The 17,417-nt window shown below is 32.8% G+C and overlaps 1 protein-coding gene and 1 long non-coding RNA gene across 4 annotated transcripts; one reads left to right on the forward strand and one right to left on the reverse strand.

Annotated features, from left to right (window-relative positions):
* The first annotated feature begins 2,916 nt into the window (after positions 1 to 2,916).
* LOC109193711 lies at positions 2,917 to 5,761 on the forward strand. 3 transcript variants are annotated; one of them, XM_019344566.1, is made up of 4 exons: positions 2,917 to 3,171; positions 4,979 to 5,053; positions 5,184 to 5,365; positions 5,545 to 5,761. In XM_019344566.1, the coding sequence occupies exons 1-3, from the start codon at positions 3,019 to 3,021 to the stop codon at positions 5,343 to 5,345; spliced, it is 390 nt and encodes a 129-aa protein (XP_019200111.1). In that variant the 5' UTR covers positions 2,917 to 3,018; the 3' UTR covers positions 5,346 to 5,365; positions 5,545 to 5,761. The 3 variants fall into 3 exon arrangements, with proteins under 3 accessions (XP_019200111.1, XP_019200110.1, XP_019200112.1); XM_019344565.1 differs by having other exon boundaries at positions 5,184 to 5,353; XM_019344567.1 differs by having other exon boundaries at positions 5,184 to 5,353; positions 5,608 to 5,761.
* A 2,654-nt stretch (positions 5,762 to 8,415) lies between these two features.
* Positions 8,416 to 11,251, reverse strand: LOC109193712. The gene is made up of 3 exons (XR_002056331.1): positions 11,161 to 11,251; positions 9,783 to 9,877; positions 8,416 to 8,591 (listed from the first exon to the last, which is right to left on the reverse strand). It is a non-coding gene; the product is annotated as an uncharacterized LOC109193712 (long non-coding RNA).
* Between the last annotated feature and the right edge of the window lie 6,166 nt (positions 11,252 to 17,417).

Here is a 17,417-nt window from a genome sequence, read left to right on the forward strand (position 1 = left end):
GAATCCAAGAATTCATCATATAGGTAAGTAAAATAGATTTTGTAAAGCATGGGTTACCTCTTGTAGACAAAACCTTCACTTAATACACCTTTTCAAGCTCCTAAAAAGGCTCACCTTCAACCCCAACTTCAAGAACACACCAAAAGACCATAAAGATTTCATCTTTAGAAAACGATACCCTAGAAAGCACTAAAAACACAAAAGGACCAAAGATCTTACCCTCCTAGATGCTCAAGAGTAGGAAAGGTGAAATCTTGGAGATAAACTTGGAAGATCTTGGAATACCCAAACTTAGCTTGAAGGAGAAGCTAGCTAAAAATCTAGAGAGAAGAATGAACTTTTGTTTTGGGAGTGTTAGGGAAAGAATGAAAGGTGTCTTCTAAGTTAGCTTGGAATACAATCATGAGGTGAAATGTCTTCATTACCCTTACTAAGATGAAAAGGTGTAAGGGAACAAAGGAACTATTCACAAAGCTTAGGGTACAACTCATTGACTTGGGTTGACTAGTCAATTATTAGTCCCCGACTATTGAATTTTCAGGAATTTAAAGAATAAATTGCCAATTAGATTAGGATTAATTACTTAATTAATCCCTAAATAGAATTTGGATTTACGGGGTGTCACAGGCGGCAAATAAGATTTTAAGTAGAGAGTGCTTCGCTCGACTCGTACTAACCACCTACCCGCATATCCTTCCGTCCCTGTGCTTGGAGGCTCATCTTCGATCCTCCACTATCATGTAAGTGGGATTATGTTTTAAATAAGAAATCCATGTTCTATATCTTTGTATATAGTTGTTGGTTGGAATTATAATCTAGAAGATTATAAATTCCATTTTGTGTGTGTGTGTGTGTGTGTGTGTGTGTGTATATATATATATATATATATATATATATATATATATATATATATATATATATATATATATGTATTATTTTTGTGATAAAATTGACTTGTTCATTCTCCTATAGCATGTTGGTTTCAAGTGATTTTTTTTGTTGGGCAAAAAATTATTTGGTACTCTATGACGGTTCATAGATGCAGAGCGAGAGAAGCCTAAGATTTTTCTCTGTGTCTACTGGATTAATTACACCATCATCCTAACCCTCAAATGGAGCTATACTTCAAGAGCAAACACATGACAAGTCTGCCAATCATGCTAATCACAAGTGCAGCAAAGAAAAGGCACACGGAAAAGAAAATCTAGACTACAAATTGAAGAGAAATTCTAAGAAAACAAGATATAATGAGGGATGAATTTACCTTGGACAGAAGCGACGATGGGTATTGGATCGGAGAAGGTAGTCGCGAAGGGGAGAAGAGGTGGATTGCAGACAGCAGACGACGTGACACGGGGAAAGGAAGCGGACGCGAAGCGGCGAAGGTGAGAACTGAACGAAAGATTAGGGATTTCAAAAGGATAACATTGCCATTTTACAAATAAAATCAATAAGCTATTCTCAAACGCGGGATATATCAGCGTTTACTATTTTTGTTGATAGGCCCATTCAACCAAGGCCAATAAGCCATATACCAAACACTCCAAATCAGCTTATTTATAGGGTCAAACGGCTAAACATGGTCAAATCAACTAATTTTTGGCCGATCAATGAGCCAATAACCAACAGACTCCTATAAGCTCTAAACCTATGCTCTAAACTTCCAATTTCTAATCCCTCGTTTTTACTCCTGATGTGGTAAGAGAGGATAAGTTATTTTCATGCTATGGTTCTTATAGGAAATGTTAACATCAAAATTTTGAGAGGATGATAAAAATAGGGAGTAGAACTTAAGGGGGCGTTTGGTTCACGGAATCTTGGATTACTCCAGGTAATAAGATTACCTCCAGGACGGTAATGTGAGATTACCGGAATGTAAGATTACCTTGTGTGTTTGGTTTGGATTGTGGAATATAATATTGCCGTGTTTGATTAAGGGTTATATTTTAGGTTATATGAATCAATTTACAATAATGTCCTCAATTATATATATATATATATATATATATATATATATATATATATATATATATATATATATATATAATTTATGTGTGTGTATTTATTTTATTTATTTATTTATATGTATGAATGTATATCAATGTTCAAATATTAAAAAACTAAATATAATAATAATAATAATAATAATATTATTATTATTATTATTATTATAATTATTATTATTATTATTATTATTATTATTATTATTATTATTATTATTGTAAGGATAAGGATTAGTTAATAAGGGCAAAGCTGGAATAATTCAAGGTAATCTAAGATTACCTAAAAAAATGGGGGTAATCACATTACCTTGAAACATTACCGCCACATCAGCTTTCAGGTAATATAACATTATCAGGTAATCTCATAACTTGAACCAAACAAGGTAATATAACATTACCAGACTCAGATTACCTAGGTAGTCAAAGATGATCTGAACCAAACGCCCCCTAAGAGTCATGTAGTATTTTTCAAAACCATCCTACCTTTAAAAATTGAATTAATACTCATTAGTCATTAATTAATAGTTGTTTCTCTCAATTTAGTTCTAAACGAATATTTGTGCTTAATTAGGTACTCGACTTTGATAGATTTTCTCAATTGAGTCATATGTTAAAATAACTCAGTAATTTCACCTCTATTAATACTCAATTTAGTCTTAAACTATAATAGATTTATCTAAATTAGTCTTCGATTATAGTGGTTCACCTAATTTAGTCATCGACTATATTGATTTTTTCAATTTAGTTCTTAATTCTAACATCAAGGATTCAATTGGGTACAATTATCAAAGTCGATGACATAATTAAGAACAAAAGTCGTTTGGGATTAAATCAAGAAAAAACAACTATAGTCAAAGGACTAAATTGGTATTAACTCTAAAAAAAATAATTAACATATTAAAACGTGTTAAAATTATTTGGATTTATCGAATCAACGCCAAAAGCACATTCCTATTTATCTTGAATTGTTGTGGAAAGTGCGGAGATTGGAGCGAGAGCGACATCGAAGGTGGTGATGGCTGCGAGGGACACTGGCTCTGAAAAAGAAGAGTTTGTGTATCGAATCAGCATCGCCGAGGAGTGGGAGGAACTCCAGAAGAATGGAAGCACGCTTGGTGGGGATCTCGACAAAACTACTGGCTGTATACATCTCAGTAAGCTCGATCAGGTCATCCAAACCCTTCTCTTCTCCATTTCTTCTTAACACCCCTGTGATTTTTCAACTCTAAACATGGACGGATCTGGCTTATACTCCACCATTAACAAACATACTCGGAAAGTTGGACCTAATTTCCTACTACTGAAGATTTATCTGTGTTTTCTCTATATGCTAAATTGAGTTATAATCTATGCTGGTTTGGCTGTGGAATCATACGCCTTTCCCTATCCACTACAAATTGAATATGTGTTCCATTCAACTAAAAATCTATGCCGATAGTTGAATTGGAAATTTATGTTTATATATTTGCGAGTTGCCAAGTTAGTTACTTTTGACGGGCTCAGGACCATAGACCCTTTTTATCATTTTTATTGGATGATCCAATATTAAACTCATGACCTTTGGCATGGCATTGACTACACCAAATTGAAGCATGTGCCAAGTCTCAACTAAAAGCCTAAGATGGTAGTTGGATTGCATATTTATGTTTTATATATTATATATATATGCTCAACACTACACAGTGTGACAGTTTTCACATTCATATATTTTGTAAATGATGATTACCCGCTAGTTTGACGGTAAGACTGAGGAGAGAAAAATGAGGTCTACATTTATGTCTTCGTGGATTTGGGAATATAGAAATGAGAAATTGTTTGAAGTCAGTTTTTGAGTCTTATACTCCTTTTGACTAAATTAACAAAGCTTGGAATTAATATATGATGAATAATTTAAAGGGATGCAAATGAACCAAATATATGAGGTGCTATGATCAGGTTATGCTGTGACAGGGCCGTATAATATATTTAAATATGTCCAGTAGTAATTTGTTTGTTGTGGTGCTGCCCTTTCACAAATGAACCAAATATATGATGTGTTATTGAGGATGTCAGCTGTTAACTTGACGGAGCATTACAGAAGCTGAATGGGTTTTGTTGCCTTTCAATTGTAATTCTAATGCTTTTGCTAGTATTTACCTTGATGTAGCTGACATTTCCAATGGACTTTCCGGCAATGAGGAGGTTTGTTTGGGGGGTAATGGAGATGGCCTTTCATCACGGGAGCTGAATTCTTTATTTTTAGTGATTTCTTTGTTCCTTTAATAGAAGATGGACAGAATTGCATAGTTTTATTTATTTTATACTCTTTGGCCAAGGTTCTTGGTATTTATGCTTTTGGGTCATGATATGCAGAAACTTTTACCATTTACATATTTTCATTGTTTCATGCCCAAAAGTAAATATGCAATCACCTTATCAACAAGTTGCCCATCTTCCAAAGGCTGTCATAGTTTCCTTTACGATCATATTGATCAGTATGTCCTACGTTCTTGATGAAGCAGAATCAAGATTAATCTTACTCAAGAATCAAGATTGAACAATTCCTTTTTTTTTTTTTTTTTTTTTGGGTGACAAGAGAAACCCGCAGCCATTACCTGATGGTCTACATTGGGTAAACCCAGCCTTGTGACCCTAGCCGACAAAGGATCACAAAGAAGTAAACTAGCCTAGGTTGTCCATAGCTGACCGGCTCAAAGCAAGAGGGCTGGGATTCAAATTTGTGACCTTGTGGTTACAAGATCGAACAGTCCCTTGATACCATGATAGATTGATATAGTGTAGTATTGGTAGCACATTGCATACTACCGTTTGAGTGTTGGTCTCTTTACTGAGTTTACTCAGTAGATAGTTTATTCCAGTTACATGCCAATGTTTTCTTGTTTTTACAAGTATAGGTTATCGTCAAGTATCTATGATTGGGATATTATTTTCAAGGTGGCATTATTGAGTGTCTGAAACTTATTCTGGTCTTGCAGGTTCAATCAACACTGCAGGCCTTTTTCGTGAATGTTAACAAAGATCTATACTTGCTGCAAGTTGATGCTAAAAAGGTCAACCTTTTCATAGATCATCCTCTTGTTTCTGCACAACCTAGGAGAGAGATTTTTTGGTCTTGGTAATTTGTTGAACAAACTGTCTTTAATTTGTGGACCTTATAGTTGTCAGTTTAATCTTTTTCAGCTTGGAGATGGATTGGTTTATGAAGCAGTTGACGACTCTAACGTCTTTCCTCATTTCTATGGCCCCTCCCGAAGCTTCAGTCCTCTCCCACTGGATGCAATTACAAAATCAGAGAAGCTCGTTCTGTCAGACTGCAAATTCAAATGCAGTTTATTGAGCTGATCGAGCGGGTTGGGTCCTCGGTACTTCTTGCATTTCACTAAATATGCATTTGTTGATAATTATGAATACATGGTGTGTTGTGTTTATACAATGGTTCTTGGATTTATGGTTCATATCTTTGCCCTACACCTACTGAAATCTGTTCGCCTAGTTGTCTCTCACTAATGTCAACTAAACCATTGCCATATATTTTGTTTAGGCAAATCTAAAGATTGAAGTGTGGAATTCATTCAAGCTGAAGAACCAAAGTGTGCAATTGCAGGAATTGAAGCTGATGTTCCACTCATATAACAATTATGTTTAGATCGTGAAACTGTGGTGCTAAAGAGCTAATTATTTGAAATGACAAAATCTTTCATGAATTAGAATATCACTTTTCGTCCTTTAATTATATTTATAGTCAAATTTCGTCGTCTTGAGTTTTGTTAGAGTTGGATTAAAAATGTCAACTTGCAGGCTAAGGGGGGTCAAAAATGTTATTTTCCTCTGATTCAAAGATGAAAAATGACATTTTCCCTTAGAACAAAATTTAAGATTGAATTGTGGAATTCATTCTAGCTGAAAAACCAAATTGCTTATAGTATTGAATATTTGAGTGCAGTTGCAGGAGCTGATGGTGATGTTCCACTTATATAACAATGGTGTTTAGGTCATAAAATTTTGATATTCAAAGAATTATATAATTGAAAGAGTTAATTACCGAAATGGTCCTTTGACTATAGCGAAATTACCAATTTGGTCCTTGACTATTTTTTTGACTAATTAAGTTCCTCAACTTTAAAAATCTTAACTAATTTGGTCCTCCGTTTGTTTGACCGTTAGTCAACCGTTAACTTGGGACCAAATTGGTAATTTGCTATAGTCAAGGGACCATTTTGGTAATTAACTTTAAGGGTGGGCAATTCAGTTTAGTTTTCTTGAACCTGTACCAAACTAGTTAGATTCAGTAATATACCGAACAACCGAACGGTAATAGATTCTTGTATACCGAACAGTTCGGTAAAAACTCGAAGCGAATTGAATTTGTTCGGTAAAAATCGAACCGAATACCGTTTGAATTTTGGATTGCTATTTTGTTATATATTAGACTTTAGATATGGACTATGTAAACACCATAACACATAATATAGAACTTTTGATAACAAACCATAAAGAAATCAAATAAAACATTTATGAGAGATACCCGTGAGATTATGAGCTGAACGGCAGAGCAAGCAGTAAAGGACTTGGATTTATTTATTTATTTATTTATCTATTTATTTATTTATTTATTTATTATTATTATTATTATTATTATTATTATTATTAAAAAAAAAATCAAACAATATTCGGTTCAATTCAATTTTTTACCGAACAATTCGGATCGATTTTTTATCGAATCGTTCGGTATACAAGAATCTAATACCGTTCGGTTGTTCGGTATATTACCGAACCAAATTAGTTCGGTTCGGTTTGGTACGGTTCAGTTCGAGAAAATTAAACCGAATTGCCCACCCTTAAAGTTAATTATCAAAATGGTCCCTTGACTATAGTAAAATTACCAATTTGGTCACAAGTTAACGGTTGACTAATGGTCATACAAACGGAGGACCAAATTGGTTAAGATTTTTAAAGTTGAGGAACTTAATTGGTTAAAAAAAATACTCAAGGACTAAATTGGTAATTTCACTATAGTCAAGGGACCATTTCAGTAATTAACTCTTTTTCAATTTTGTCCCCAAAAGTTTGGCTGGTAACGGTAGAGAGTGAAGGGGTGTATATGGGAATAATGAAAAGGTGATGTTTTTCATCATTAGGAGACATGAGCATTAAATGAAGGTTGAGATTAACCTGATAAGATACACACCACTCCCAGAGAAAATATAGGAGGATTATATATGAACTGGAAGGCTCTGGGACAATTTTTAATACAAAGTGAAAATAAATTTTTGTTTCAGAAATTGAATTTTCTTTAATAAAAATATTTCTAAAAAAATTTGATAAACTATCATTTTACAGGCTCCACTCACCTAAAAAAAATTAAGTCTTACTTAAAGTTAACATATATTTTCATGTCTTGATTGAATGATTATAATTCGCAAATAATTATTTATGTTTTTTTTTTTATCAGCTTCAAAGGCTCTGGCATGCCTAAACCATAAAACCGTGAGAGGAAAGCCGATGAGGATTATGTGGTGGCAAAGGTAATCAGAGCTAAGAAAATATGGGATTGGGAATGTTTTTGTCAAGAACCTTGCTCCTTCCGTCACCAGTGCTCAATTAGAGAGCATGTTTAGCAAATATGGCATAATACTGTCCTGCAAAGTCGTCGAGGAGAAAAATGGAAAGAGCAAATGTGTTGGATTTGTTCACTTTGAAACACAGAACTCAGCCATTTCTGCTATCAGTTCCCTCCATGGAGCAGTGTTTGAAGGGAAGAAGTTGTAAGTTGCCTACTCCCTTTTTACTACCTGGCAATTATTACACAACCTCCATTAACACTACACGAAAATAATTGGTTAGTGTTTGTCCCGGGGATCGTTAACGGGTTCATCCATTAAGAACTCGTTAGGTTTCAATTCGTGTAACTTTCTTTATATGTTTCTGAATTTGGAATTTAGAACCTGCATGCTCTTTCATCTGGTAGATTTTGGGTTCAGAGTATTCTTTCATTCAAAAAGTCTAGCTAATTGGTTAAAATTGTTTGGTGTTTTTAAGATGTGTCCCCATTTAAGAAGAAAGAAGAGAGGATGATGGATGCATTTAATAAAGAGCAAAAGTTCACTAATCTATATGTGAAAAATTTCAGTTACAATATGACAGAGGACTTCCTAAGAGAGAAGTCTCCAAATCTTCTCTCCAAATATGGGAGGATTGAGGCTCTTAATGGTGAACTAATAGGTACATGCAATGCATGCTTTGATGCTTATTATATATGTATGTATTTCTCACGTGCGTTTCGAATTTGATTATATGCTAATGTTTTTTTTTTTTGAATGCTACGAGCTCTATTACATTGTAGTATCTGTTCATATACTTTCTCAACCTACTGAAACACAAAGAGCTAATAACACCTCCACTGAGGCTCGAACTCACAATCTTCCAAATGGAAATCCAACCCGGGTACCATTGGACCACATAGTCCTGGTGATTATATGCTAATGTAATTTCTTCATATTGTCATCAATCTCAGGATCAAAGAAGCTGTTTGTTAGAAGGGCACAGAAGAAGGCTGAAAGGGAAAGACTCTTGAGAATTAATCGGGACCTGCACACGTTTTCAATGATGTGTTGTGTGTATAATATATAAACATAAATATACAGTTGAATCTAGTAAGTGATCAATATTTGAATAGTAAGTGATGATTTGTAAATCTAGAATTTATAGCTTTCTATATTTGCAGGTTTGTGAATTATGTATTAGTTTACCAGCTGCTTGTTCTTCAAATGAATACAAACTATTTGCTTGAGATTTGGCATATGCTTAAAACAATGGAGAAGTTACAGTTCCAATCTTTGTTTATTATGCATGAGATATACATTTTTTTTAGAGAGAAAAATGCATGAGATATACATATTTTGTGAATGTTGCAGTTGTTTTTGTTGTGTTGTGAATACATAGGCAAATTATATCACGGGCCTATCACTAAGATCCTTGGTTAACAATATTATGTATTCTTGATTAATGATTGAAAAAACAGAATTTTGGTCAGAGTAGTATACAAAACTGAAATAAACGGACCTAATATTCAAAATTTAAGATTCTAATGCCATTTTTTCACATTATATATTATATGAAAAAATAAAATTAAAAAAAAAACAAATAAACAAAAATTTTCAACAAAATAAAGTAAAAAAATTTGATATACAGACAAACTTTTTCCTTAATATATATAAATTTGTAATTAAATTTGAAAAGTAGAAGTTCAATGGTAAGAATTATTTATTGTTATATATATATATATATATATATATATATATATATATATATATATATATATTGTGGTAAAAGTGGAAATCGCACTTTCAAGTTTCAATCCCTCAATTATTGACGATTTGATGGATATGCAATGTAGTTTCGAATTTCAATTTTAAGAAATTCAATCTTTCAATTATTTCAATCATAATTTCTTTTAACCGCCGTTTAAGGAATTATTTTTTGATCCTCAAATTTCTTTCATCCTTCCGCATGCCAAAATCTTCTACCCTAACACCATAGCATTCCCCAACCAAACACCATACCCATGAGATAATATGAGCCAATTGGTGCAAATAATTAGTGGGTTGTGAAATTTCTAAAATGTCATGTCTTGAATGACTATTAAAGGGAAATTTTACGAAATGATTAAATTGGCTATGCTTGAAATAATTGAAAGATTAAATTGGCAAGGAACATAGAATGAAGATAATGAATATAATGAAAAAGCATAAAATCTTCAAGATTTAGAAAGGACATTACTCTGGAACGTGGTGATGAGCACGATCCAACCGATGATTTTGGTGACTCCGTCTTTTGGGGTGAATAAGCTATCTTATAATCATGAGATAAGCCACCTAATCAAATCCGAGTTCACTCCATTAAAACAATTAGAAAATCACACAAACATGAACACCAATTACATAAATTTTTTTGGTACATCTAATTGGGAATGGTGACTAATTGAAAAGTGTAGTTTACTCATTATTGTCAAGTTATACCCTAAAAGGCCCAAGGGGCTCACAAAAAAGCCTAAAAGGCTAGCAAACTAAAGCCTAAATAGGCTAACAAATTTAAATGCCCAAGGCAAATTGCCAAAGCCATTTGGCCCTTATTAATTCTCAGGCCTAGTTGGCCAAATAAACCCATCTGCATCACTTGAAACCACAAGTAAGCTTGAAGCTAATTAAATTTTGATATAAATCACTCCCATTAAAGTTTTATAACAAGCCAGAAAAACTTAATCCATTCAACTATCCAAATAATTAGAATGTAAATCTGTGTTGAACTTACCCAATACAATTTATATTTAATATATATGGATAAATAAATAGTTCAATTTTTTTCCTCAGATAATAAATAAACAGTTCAATTTTTTTTCCTCACCATTACTTGGCTTTCTGCTTATGCATTTCTCATATTAAACTCCATCTGACCCTTAGAACAGAGACAGAGACTTGGAGAGCAAACACAGATAGAGACTTGGAGATTTTTCTCAAAATCAATCATAAAAACCATTGCTTCTAACCACCCTTCAAAGAGCTAGAGTCTACCAAGCTAGGTGGACCTCCCTATGCCTCCACAATTTCACAATGCAGAGAACACATGAGACATCCTCTTCCAAAGTGGAATCAATCTCATGGCAGCAGTAGCTCTCAACTTTATAAAAGTTTTAGGCTGTTGCTGCAACTCAAGTACAATTCACCTTTCGACTCCAGCTCACCGTAACATCTCAGTTTCCAGAGATTGAGTTAGAACATAGCAGAAGCTGCTGTGAATCTTTTTCCAGAGCTTCCTCTACAACTTATTAGTATTCCAAAACTCTAGACCACCAAGCATGATGCCCTCTATATACCTCCATTCCAGAAAATCAAGTCATCCCAAAACATATATCAAAAATTAGAAATTCAAACAAGTACAGAAAGCCTCTTTTTCAAACAATTTGTTCTATTTTATGAATAGAACAATATGCTGTCCTGCTGTCCTATTGAGGGATAAACAATATATTCTATTTTATGAATAGAACAAAATCTAGAAAAACAAGAAATAATCAACTCATACGCATAAGCTAATCAACGACCGGTGCACAATAGACAAACAAGTGTTGACATTGAAAGAGAAATCAAAGTAGTGAACTGACCGATGATGAACGAACCGCCGCGATGAGAGATGGATTACAGAGGGAAATTCGTGGATGGGCCGGCAGTAGCACTACCCGGTGGACTTGGAGCCTGGCGGTGGTATGTGTGTAAGACTTTCCCGTATAATATATATTATATATTATGGGTCTTACTTATGTGGTGCAAGTGGACTAGGCCCATTAAGTAATTGGTTGGGTTGGACCTTTAGGTTTAAGTCTTATATCCACCAATGTGCCTATATAAAGCTTGTATTGATGGGATACAAGATACATGATTCATTATATGGTACTTATACTGCTCAGTAAATATCAATACACCATCTAGGGTTCTGAGTCAAGTATGAGACAAAACGGCTAACCCTACAGATCTACTTCAAGAGGCAATACAACAAGATATCAACCATGGCTGGAGATTTACAGTGCTTCCGCTTCCGCTACTACGAGTTAAGTTTCTCGTAGATTATGCTCTGTATATTTAGATCTCACATTTGGTATCAAGAGCCTTTATGAATCTCTGCCTGGTTGATTGTTTTGCTTTAATCAACATTAATTTTTTTTTTAATATATACATTGAGTTTTTGGTATATATTTTGTATATTAATTTTTTTTTCGAAATATGCATATATCTATTTGGTTGTATGATATAATAATTTGTGTATATTTCAAAAGAATTATATTTAGATTGCTAAAAATTATTTTTTGGCATATGCACAATTTTAATTTCTTTTATTTTTCTGAAATTATTTTTGTGACTTTTCTGAGCAACTACAAGGAATTTGTTAATTGCCTGTTTCGGTCTCCGGCGGTGAGCGACGGCGATGAAGTTTGGATCGACGTCGGCAAGGCTTTGGCGTAGCAACAAGGTGAGACGGCGTCGCAGCACCCTCTCCTCCTTCAGTGGCGTCTGATTCAGTTTGGGTGTATGGGTGTACGTGGAAGCTCGCCGGCCGTAAAAGCAGGGAAGAAGACGGAGTATTGGTACATAAATACAATTCCTTATTAAATGCAATTACCTTTATTCTTTTTACCATACATGTTATTTGCCTTATTAATGATTACATATTAATTTGGTAAAGGGTAATTATTTAGTTAATTATTACCATATAAATATTATCTAATTTAATATTGTATATTATTGGCAAATGGTAAATAGATAGTAATTGCATGTTTTTTTGGAATATTGATGTCTTTGTTTCCTTTTAATTTTGACATTAAATTCATAATTAAATTATTATTCAATTTTGAGCAAATATTAAGTATTGAATTTGCTATGTGAATTTTAATTTAATATTGAGATGCATATTAAATTGCCTAAAGTATTGCAATTTATTTAGGATTTATGGGTTAGTATATATTAATATGTAAAAATTCAAGCATGCTATGTATATTCATAAATTATTTTGTTTTAAATTATGCAATTTTTTTTTATGCCTCTAGAAATGCATAAATTTAGGATGGACTTATATTACTTCCTATTTAAGTTGGACTAATGCATAAACTTTAGTTGCGGTAGTGCCTGAATTTAAGCACGTTTAGTCCGTTAATTTAGTTCATCAATTTAAAGCCTTATCCGTAGGTGAATCTACAATTTCATAGATCTCCCAAACGATTTTACTTCAAACATGAGAACGCATGACTTAGGGAAGTTTCTTGGGGAGGAATACTAGTTCTATGGCCCTGGCTTAAAAGCCTTGTTGCTACTAGTCCCCTTGCGACGCTACTCTGTCTAAGGAGTTGGTATTTAACCGAGCTTCGTCTCGACCAACTTTCCTGGGAGTATACCTAATAATTGTCTATCATGTGTTGGTTTAATTTGTTTGTTAGGCTTTAAATTCCCCTTTTGCCAAGTGATTACAATTTTAGATTAATTAAAGAGTAGCCTCAGCATCTTTAATTTACTAAAATTGTCTAAGGTTTAAAATACATAAAGATGGCAATGATAATTGTCTAGTGATCTTATAATTTTAATGAGTTGAGGAGTAGCCACAGCATCCTTAATCAGTTAAAATTATATATTAAGCAGTTTATCTTGATCACATACAGTTTTGGACATATCATTTGTGATTAATTGTATGTGATATGATGGAATTTAGCCCACAGGCAATTTCATTATATTTGTATATTTAATCAGGATGAAATACTGGACTACGGTCATAATTTAGCCCACAGGTAATTATGTATCGGAATGTAGCTTAGTAGTTTTATCAGTGATGATAGAAATAAATCAATTTTATTTACTTTATGGTTATTTGTAAATAATTCTCATCTCTATCATAATGTTTAATTTTATGATGTAAATTTGAAATCATATTTCTTAATTTACCCACAGGGATTAAGGAAAGGAACCTGATTTCTTAAGTTTTTTATCATAATAGTTGTAATGAATCTTATTGAGTAAAACTTTAGCCTACAGGCAAGTTTTATGTCACTTGATTCATAATAGTTGTAATGAATCTTATTGAGTAAAACTTTAGCCTACAGGCAAGTTTTATGTCACTTGATTCTTCAACTTACTTGATAATTGTTTCATCATAAAATTTCAGTTGAATCTAATTGAGTAAAACTTTAGCCCACAGGCGAGTTTTATGTCACAGATTCTTCTGTCTATTTAGTAATTGAAATAAAATATTATCATAAGGGTTTAGTTGGATTTAATAGAATTAAAACTTTATTTCACATGCAGGTTTTATGTCAATAAATCCTTTAACCCATTAGGTAATAATTTTATCACAATTTTCTTAGAATTTATAAATCTATTTCAATTATAATTCTAAGTTTCATGGTTTGCATGGGCAAAACATGTATTCAGTCATTTCCCAAAATTTAGCCGCCTTTATTAATTAATTCACGAACTTACTTGGTTATTTGGATAAACTATAGTAAGTTATGTGATATAATATACCTCTTTGGATTCCAAGAATAAAATGTACCTTTTGAGCCAAATTTCAATTGGTTTTGGAAAGTGTATTTTATTATAGTATGTCCAACTATGGTGGGGAGTCATGTCCTCATTAGTTATTCCTTTAGTTGGACTATAATTGGAATCATATATTTATTATTTAGTATGCCCAACTAATGGTGGGGAATTATATCTTCATTAATTAGTTGGTCAAATCAATTATGAGTACGTATATCATTAATTTTGCTAAAGAATATCTTAATCAGTGGGAGTGATCATTTAAAAAAGGATCATTAAGATACTCCATAATCAGTGGGAGTGATCATTTAGAAAAAGATCATTAAGATACTCCATTAAAGATTTTGGATTTAATGGGCTTCATACATTCTAAATTGGATTGTATGTCAAACAATAAGTCCAAAAGATTCCACAAGTATTAATATTGTATTTGTTCATATAAATTCATATTGGTTTAGCAACATATTTATGAAAATGTTGTAACAATATTGAGGAGTTTATTAGAACAAAACATATAACTTGTGGTGCACTGTTAAGTAATAAATTCTTCGGCATTTAATAGTCTTTAGTTTCTTCAAAATTGATCCTGGGCCATTTTGGTTTGTTAGGCTCAAGACAATTTTGAGAAACATAAAAGTAAGACTCATAATGTTCAGTTCATTTTGAAGTGGACCTTAAGATTATTTGGGAAGTTATGGTGTATGTTTAAGATTCCAAATTTATGGACTTAGAGTTTTGGTTTATTGTCTAAGTTATTGGAATGCTTCTGTGACTTGGACTATCTTTTGGCTATTTTGATGAGTGGGAGTGACAGACGTGTCAACTCCAAGCTCTTAGCCGTTAGAGGTAGTACTTATGTTAACTTATAAAGAAGTCATGGAATATATAGTTAGCATTATGCTAACATTAAGAGATCTCTACTTAAGGCATTCTTTTAAGGATCTTAGAGATCATACAGCGTATTGTTTTGTACAATTTGGATGGTTTTCTCTCTCAAGTTGCGCATATATATTTTATTTTGAGAAACATCCCTTAAGGTACCAGGAATAAACATAGGGTTTGTTCATAAAGGATTCAAGTTGGGGAATCAAAATGCATGTGATCATAGGAGATATAACTCACTTATTCAGTAGAGGACATATTACTATGGTTCTTGTGTTTTGTTCTTTAATGCGAATTGTGCTAGTACTTGCACCAAGTGGGAGACTGTAAGACTTTCCCGTATAATATATATTATATATTATGGGTCTTACTTATGTGGTGCAAGTGGACTAGGCCCATTAAGTAATTGGTTGGGTTGGACCTTTAGGTTTAAGTCTTATATCCACCAATGTGCCTATATAAAGCTTGTATTGATGGGATACAAGATACATGATTCATTATATGGTACTTATACTGCTCAGAAAATACCAATACACCATCTAGGGTTCTGAGTCAAGTATGAGACAAAACGGCTAACCCTACAGATCTACTTCAAGAGGCAATACAACAAGATATCAACCATGGCTGGAGATCTACAGTGCTTCCGCTTCCGCTACTACGAGTTAAGTTTCTCGTAGATTATGCTCTGTATATTTAGATCTCACACTGTGGACTGTGAGACTGACGGTGGCGGTGGACTCCGGAGGTCGGCAGCGACGACGGCTCTTCCTCAGGCAACACCTCTCGTAGATGGTGGTCAGTGGACTCCGGAGGTTGGCCGCGACGACGGCTCCTCCTCAAGCAGCACCTCTGGTTGGATCCTCCTCAGGCAACACTTCTCAAATCGGAAAACGAAATAAATAGAGGAGTGGGTGTGAAGGTCTGAAAGAGAAGGAAAGGGAGGAGTGGGTGTAAAGGTCTGAAAGAGGGAAGCAAAGTAGATGGGTGGTAGGTGGTAGAGTAAAAGCTGTCATTATTCTCTGAAGAACACAGGAGAAGAAAGAAAGAAATCTCGGAGAAAATACTTGTTGGAATCCATGACTAGTTCTCTTTTGCCTTATTACTGTTCACGCGTGTTGTTCTCATTTTGAAAACAAATTTTTGGCGTGTTTCACTTTTCTTCTTAAAATAGAGAACAAATCTCTATTTTGAAAATGGAAAAAGAAAATGGTAAACACCTACACTATTTTCTGTTTTCAATTTTAGGAAATTCTCGGAAATTTCCTGTTAGTAAACGCCCCCTAAATTTTTCAAAATTATATCTTGGACCATGATCTTAAGCTAACAATATTATATATTTTCAATTAACCATTGAAGAAAATGAGAGTTGGATAGAGTAGTATAGAAAATTGAAGTAAACAACCTAACATTCAAAATTTAAGATTCTAATTAATGTAGGTTTTTTACACTTTATACTTTCTCAATAAAAAGTGAAAAACTTTGATACAAACACAAATATAATTACAAATTACATCCTATAAAGACAAAGGTTCAACTAGACTGAATTCCATAATTATAAAATATGCTACACTGTATTCTTAATCAAACCATACTCTATTCAACTCCCCCCTCCAAAACAATAATAGAACTTGAACTGGGTAAAACTTATTAGGACTCTATGTATTTGAGTCATATAATAATTTCGAAATTGAGGATTATATTGAGGAACCGATCAAACAAACCGTATTTTTCTTACATAACATTTTTCCTATTATAACAAATCTCAATAGCTGTGTTGATTCAAAATTAGGTTAAAAATTTATAAATAAAACAATTTATCTTAAATCAAAGTAATCATATTTTTTTTTCCATAATATATGTAAATTTGTAATTTTAAATTAATTAAAAAGGTAGAAGTTCAAATGTGAGAATTATTTATTTTAAGTTTTGGCTTCTAATTAATTTTTTGTTTTTTGTTTTTTGTTTTTTGTTTTTTGTTTTTGTTTTTTTTTTTTGTTTTTTTTTTTTGTTTTTTGTAATATTATCTAGAAATTATATGATTGTATGAATGAAGGATATAAATGTTGAAGAAGGTTATAACCTAAGTTTTTATTGATGAATGAAATAGACAATAGAATAGATCAGACGTACTGTGAGTGATAAATTATACTATAGTAAATCAAGTAATTATGATACTATAGTAAATCAAGTAATTATGCACATTCAAGTTAACTAAGCTCCATAATTATACAATATGCTATTCTAAATCAATTCATATGTACATAATCTAATTTACTCATTCCGCTGGACAAAATAAAGAAACTTAGTTATCCTATATGTATGTATGTAAGTCTGGGTGTGAGTTAATTCTCTTTGATGTAAAGTTATATAAAAGAGAAATAAAACCTACATTTCAATCCATCAAATAAACTAAAAAAAATTCAATTCATAATATTCATATACAAATCATAATTAAATA

This window comes from Ipomoea nil, unplaced genomic scaffold (genome assembly GCF_001879475.1).
Source record: "Ipomoea nil cultivar Tokyo-kokei standard unplaced genomic scaffold, Asagao_1.1 scaffold1900, whole genome shotgun sequence".
NCBI classification, from domain to species: Eukaryota; Viridiplantae; Streptophyta; class Magnoliopsida; order Solanales; family Convolvulaceae; genus Ipomoea; species Ipomoea nil.